The 6333-nt window shown below is 49.0% G+C and overlaps 1 protein-coding gene across 1 annotated transcript; it reads left to right on the plus strand.

The window, feature by feature from the left end:
• The first annotated feature begins 673 nt into the window (after positions 1-673).
• On the plus strand, positions 674-6235 carry LOC102012773 (fatty acid-binding protein, liver). Its single transcript, XM_005385381.1, has 4 exons — positions 674-835; positions 2131-2303; positions 3652-3744; positions 6113-6235. The coding sequence occupies exons 1-4, from the start codon at positions 769-771 to the stop codon at positions 6161-6163; spliced, it is 384 nt and encodes a 127-aa protein (XP_005385438.1). The 5' UTR covers positions 674-768; the 3' UTR covers positions 6164-6235.
• The last annotated feature ends 98 nt before the right edge of the window (positions 6236-6333 follow it).

Below are 6333 nucleotides of genomic sequence, written 5' to 3' on the forward strand. Positions count from 1 at the left end.
CCTCTTGCTTCAAGCACACTTATTCTTACCATGCTCTGAAGCAGTCCTAGAAATTCTTTCATGAATGCCTTCAGTTGCACTGTCATGGTTGCCTCCATGTCCTAAATTGATTCAAATCATTCACCTTTCATGGTGATTTCAATTTTGGAGAAGAGCCCGGAACCAAGTCCAAAGACAAAGGTGGATGAGGACGCACTGTAATATTTTTAAGATCTGCCTGACCATTGGACAGCACAGTGCAGAAACATTCACTGGAGTGTTTGCACACCTCATGCAGACACCAAAGAAGACTGTTAGAATTGCTTCCGAGTGTGGCAAGAATGAGGGGTTAAGTGTGTTTAAAGTGTGGGGAGTATTTTGAGGGAGATTAATGCCTGTGTGTCTTTTAGTTAATGAATTTTAAAAATTTGAACACTATATGCTCTGATCAAACTTTCAATGTATATAACGTGCATACATATACGTTTCATGCATGCATACTTAGTTCATAAGGGACAGAACGTCCACTTAAATGCTGGAGGGCCCTGGGGCTCTGGACTTGAGAGCTGTTCATTAATGTTCACTGAAGAACTCACCTCTGTATCAATCATGTTTTTATTGCTGACCATTGCTCTTGGGAGTTAATGTTTGAACCTGGCCATGAAGAAATCCACAGCCACTGACCTATGGTCCATACTGGAGAGCAAGAAGCCCCTATAAAACTGTCACCAGTGGGCACCCTGGTCCACAGAGCTGGGCCAGCTGTGGAGAGGAACCTTCGTTGCCACCATGAACTTCTCTGGAAAATACCAACTGCAGAGCCAGGAAAACTTCGAGCCCTTCATGAAGGCAGTTGGTGAGTGCTCGATAGACCGCCAAAGCCACAGTTATAGCAGTGAAGATCTGGCCCTACACGCAGTGGAATTCAGTGTCAGATGTTGGGATGGGATGGGAGTTTCTTGCCACTTGTGCCATTACTCACTGGACAAGGCCACCAGGAGGCAAGTGGAAAGAACTCTCAACTAGGTGGGGTTTGGATCGAAGCCCACGTCCAGTGGTGCTTCTTTGTGAGACCCTTCACTCATTCATGCATGCATGCATCCGTTCATTCTCCTAACAAATACTGATTCAAAGACAACCACACAGCAAGCACTCTGCTGGATGCATAGCAGGGAGATAAATAATGAAGAGTCACATTTCCATGGTCAGTGTTTAGGGAGAGAAGACAAGAAATAAATGCAACACGTATCCCATAATATGTAGGAGAGTGACTACCAGGCACGGGGCTAAGCACTTGCTTCATTTAATTGTCACCAAAACTCTGAGTTGAGAACTATTATTTTTCCATTTTACAATTGAGGACTGAAAGGTGAGTTACCCTGATCAGGGTTACGTGATGAGAAGTTCATGGGTTGGCAGGGGAAGCAGGCGCCGCCTCTCACAGTGCAGGGAGGGAAAGGGTGGTGAGGGGGAGGCTGGGAAAGGAGCAGGTGCCCCCTAGAGACCAGGGCAGGGGAGTGTGTTCCAGGCAGAGGGAGCCCTGTGAGCAGAGGCTGCAGTGTGGCCAGGGAGCTGCGGAGAGGGAGAAGAGTGAGGGAAAAGAGAAGGCAGGGAAGGAGGACCTGCAGGGTGCCTGAGAGCTCAGGGCTTTTGTAGGCAAGTCACCCTGCTTCTGTCTTTCAAGTCTCCTGCCTGTGCAACAGGACCCTCCCACTCTTGCTGTCGGAATATCCCATGAGCATCCATTCCTACAAAAGCCCAGGTTAAGCCCTGGCATAACTACACTTTCTACATGGTGTCCTGGCTTAATTATTAGTAGTTCCTTCTGTCACTTCAGGAGCGAGTGGGCCTGGAAGAGAAACTCTCTGATCCCTCTGGGTGCGGAGGGTGGCATGCTTTGACGCAATGCAGAGCTGCTAGAGGAGGAGAGAAAGAGAAGAGGCAGAAGCAGAAGACCCACAGCAAAAAGAAAGTTTCAAGATTGCAGCAGCCAGGCCAGGCCATCCTCCTTCCCTATGGAGGCTACAGCCCGTGCTGCTCCCTGGTCCCAGTGTCTGTGGCCTCCACCTGTCCATGTCACAGCTTCCTTGTCTATCTCGGTCTTGTGACCCCCACCCTTGCTGTCTCTAAGCCTCGGATGGTTTCCACCAGGGGTGCCTGAAGACTTCATCCAGAAGGGGAAGGACCTCAAGGGGACGACAGAAATCGTGCAGAATGGGAAGCACTTCAAGATCACCGTGAGCAGTGGCACAAAAGTGACCAAGAATGAATTCACCTTGGGGCAGGAATGTGAGATAGAGACCATGAGTGGGGAGAAGGTCAAGGTAGGAAGCGCTTCTAATATGCTCTGCTTCTGGAAAATTCCCTGGAGCCTTGCCCAAGGGCCTCCCGACTCACAGGATCCTGGGCCTCACATTTCCCATGCTAAATACCCCATATCTAAGCTACTTCTTGAGTGGGAGAAGCAAAGAACTTACAAGGAAGATATTTTTATTTTCTCAGATCTTGCAAGAGGGTGCTGTGGCCCCCACACCTGAGTTCTACTATATAGAACAAGGGAGAAAACCAGGCAAAGAGCAGGACTGCGAGTCTCAAATTCCTGGAGGCCTGAGCTCTTGCTCTCAAAGTGTCCTGAACGGGGTCTAGCAGTGGGGTTGGGAGGGACAGTGAGAAGCCTTAACTCAGCCCAAATCACTGTGGCTTGGGCTGAGCACAGAGCAGCTGGGAGCAGGAAGAGACATTTTGGGAGAGGTGCTGGCAACATCAGAATCTCAAGGCCCAGGCAGCCCGCAGAACAAACCTCGGGGTGCTCACTCAGCCGATGGCCTTGGCTACCTCATCGGGGCAAAGGAGAGGTCAGCCAGCCATGCTGAAGGCAGTGGGCGGGGCAGCTCCATCCCCCAGGCCTGGGGCTCCAGGGCACAGTGACACCTAGGGCCTGACCTCTGCTCCTCCCATGACACACTGCACAGTCCACTGTAGCCAGCAGCACCAAGCAGCCGCCTTCTCTGCTCCCCATGTGACATTGTACACTGGGTTCAGCAAACTCTCTCTTCACCTGTTCTCTATACTCTTTATTTCTGCCCTGCAGATATAACGCTAGAGACTGGGACAAATTTCAGGCCTCCTTGCTATGCCCAGGGGAAGGGGCAGCCATCCTGGATTCTATCACAGACCTTCTCCAAGTGTCCATGGGGGTAGTTTTCACCCTGGCAGTGTCCTCTGGTCCTGGTGTGTTTCTGTGTTTGCTCCTCCTGGATGGCTCAGGCTTGGAGAAGAGACCACAACAGGAATGATGGGTGTTCCGGGAGGACCCTTCAGACCAAAGCAACATGTGTGCAGGGTTCTGAATTCTGACAATGCTGCCGCCCGCCATTGGCTTGGAGAATTGAGGTTTCACTGTTTTTGTTTCAGCATTTGTCCTGGGCACCACTCAGTCATCTCGTGCTCTTTTCCAGATCACACAGCGCAAACTGATGTCTGACAGAAGGTGTCCTGACGTTTTCTTTCTGTCTTCTGTGCTCCTCTCCTCTGTTAGCATCGAGTGCTGGCAGTACAGGGACCAGAGTGTTTTGGTTGTCATAAGCAACACCTGCATAGGGGAACAAACTCACTACGAGGGTCTTGCTCTCTACCGACCGTTCTTCACAGGCCTCTGTCTGTCCCTCACAGGCAGTGATTGACATGGAAGGCAACAACAAGCTGGTGACAACATTGAAAAACATCAAGTCTGTGACTGAAATCAGTGGGGACACACTGACCAATGTAAGTTGGCACTCTGAGCTTGTGACTCTCGGTGCTGAGGGAGGAGGAGGAGGTGAAGGGTGAGGAGCAGCTGCACTCCTCACCCCATGCCTCACTTTTCCCCCTGAGCCCCAAATTCTCCACCTTTCTGTATCTTCTACCGCTTCACTGAGGGTCCTTATGGAGCAGGTAGTTTACACAGCATCTCTAAGTTTCCCAACAGCAGCGTCCTAAAGGGGAAACTGAGGCAACAAAGAGTCATGGAATGGCAGAGCCAGCTTCCTCTAATTGGGCTGGTCTCTCAGGGCTGCCATCCACAGCTGTTCCCAGGGGAGAGACTTTGACTCATGCCCTGAGTTGATCATAATCTTGACCTTTCATGATCATTTTTACTTTGGCCAAGAAATAGAAGTCATACGGTACCAAATCCAATGAGTAGCATGTGTAAGGACACACCATAGTGCTTTTAGAAGACTACTTTCATTGGATGACAATAGGCACTGACATTTATCACATTTTTGATCATAACTTTTAAAGACATGCACAAAATAGGACTTTGAAAACTGCTTTAGAAAGGGACAAAATGGTGGGATAAGCATGTCTAAGGGAGGGAGGGTGTTTTGAGGTGGATTAATGATGATGTGGCTTTTACTGCAATAATTGTTTGTTGGAAGCAAACATTCACCGTACTTTTTGATCACACTTTGTACACCACCCTGCAGCAGTCCTGTTCTAACCAAACCAATACAGCCTATCCAGTTGATTTTCCACTGGATAGAGAGCAGGATCTTGAGGAAGGGATACCCTTTTCTAACTCACCAAAGCCACCATGTAGCTGGTGTCTACCCACCTGGTGTCCCCCCTCCCTCAGGCTGTCCTTCCCTGCCAGCCCTCCTGCTCCCTGCCTTCCCTCCCCACCACCCACCCCGTCTCCTCCCCCTTTTCCCTCATGCCATGGAGTAACAGAGGGTTCGGTAGGAAGGGTGCAGGGACATGCAGAGTGACCAGCACTGCTCATGTTTTCTGTCTCTGCTGGGACAAAGCTCGGAGTAGAAGGCAGAATCAATTGCATCTGTGGAAATCCATTCAATCTGCAGATGCTCCCCCTCCCCAGGCCTCACTGGGTCACAGAAGAGCCATTCTCATGGATGCAGCACCCACACACAGGGAGCATCAGGCTCTTTCATGGCTTCTAAGCCATCACACAATTAGTAGCCACAGCCTTTCCTTCTGCCTCAGCACCAACCAACAAGCCACAGGGGCTTCCAGCTGCCCTCCAAGCCCCAAGGGTCTAATAAATGCCTTTGCCCATATGGCGTTGCCCGTCCGTGGCAAAGACATGACTGCTATGAGTGTCACACTCCAAGTTGGCAGTGGTCTCCAGCGCTTGGATGTTGGCCAGCTCTTATGCCTGCTTTTGAAGTGAATGTGCAGAATTTCTCCTGCAGTCATGTTCTCCTTGCTCTGCTTTGCTCCCAAAGTTTGCTTTAGGGAGTCACAGAAGGTAGAAGCCAACCCAGGAGGCTGTGGTCCCCAGGTTCACGTGGGAACATCCCTCAACCAGGGACAGTGAATCAACCGTGAATGCACAGTCGCTGCACCCACACCAGCACCTTCACAGTAGAACGGGGGCAGGAGATGAGGCACGCAGGATGAGATCTGGCCAAGTTATCATTTGATAACTCCATCTTGCCTAATCCTCCCTTCTTCCGGGAGGGAGGCAGGTCAAGAGTTTGTTAGTCAGGTCAACCTTTTCAAGGTCATCAACGTGATGATATTAGTAGTAAATCTAGGGCTCCAATCCAGTCAGTGGCAGCCACCTCATTGCTCCTGAAGCTAAGGACTCCTTTGTCACGCTGATGTCAGGCTATGTCACTGCAGCTGTCTGATTCAAAAAAACCAAGATGATGGAAGGAGCACCCCTCAGGGACCCCAAAGCTGATCTCTCCACTGTTTTCACCTGCTTCATTCACAGATTTAGGAGGAAAACCGGGCAGTGCCATGATGTCCCAGGCTACTTGCCTGGTATTCCATGTACACATGTCCTCGGTGCTCAACACAGTTTTGACACATAGTAGGTACACTATAAATATTTGATTAATTGGATTGAATAAGTCTGGGTGGTCTTGCTATTACATGCATTGATGTAGACAAGAAGCCAGCCAATTAGAGCACATCTCTCCATGGAAGGAACCACAACAACACAGGAATAAGATTTTTTAAAAAAATTGTCAGCCCTCCCTCTGGTCCTTGAGGGAATCATTGATTTGAGAAATCATTCAGTTGTTTCATGTGTTACTGTATTTGAGGCTATTTGGGGGGTTTAATGATATATTTTTTACTGTTTATCCTCAGATGAACATTTCATGATTTCTTCTCTTTCCTTCAGACCATGACACTGGGTGACATTGTCTTCAAGAGAATCAGCAAGAGAATTTAGACAAGTGTGCATTTCATATTCTTTTACTATGTAAAGTTAATGTGATAAAGTGAACTTTGTTTTAAGAAAACATCTTTTTGTGTGATGACTTTTTGGTCTCTGATCATTTACATTTTTTGTGTGCACTGGTGACCCACGTGTTCTCAACCAGGTTTAATCTGAGTTTTATT

Source organism: Chinchilla lanigera, unplaced genomic scaffold (assembly GCF_000276665.1).
Source record: "Chinchilla lanigera isolate Chin_1 unplaced genomic scaffold, ChiLan1.0 scaffold00023, whole genome shotgun sequence".
Taxonomy (NCBI): Eukaryota; Metazoa; Chordata; class Mammalia; order Rodentia; family Chinchillidae; genus Chinchilla; species Chinchilla lanigera.

Coding starts and splice junctions, on each gene's coding strand:
- LOC102012773 (XM_005385381.1), top strand. CDS start 769: ATGAACTTCTCTGGAAAATACCAACTGCAGAGCCAGGAAAACTTCGAG. Junction 836..2,130: donor GCCCTTCATGAAGGCAGTTG/GTGAGTGCTCGA, acceptor GGTTTCCACCAG/GGGTGCCTGAAGACTTCATC. Junction 2,304..3,651: donor TGAGTGGGGAGAAGGTCAAG/GTAGGAAGCGCT, acceptor TGTCCCTCACAG/GCAGTGATTGACATGGAAGG.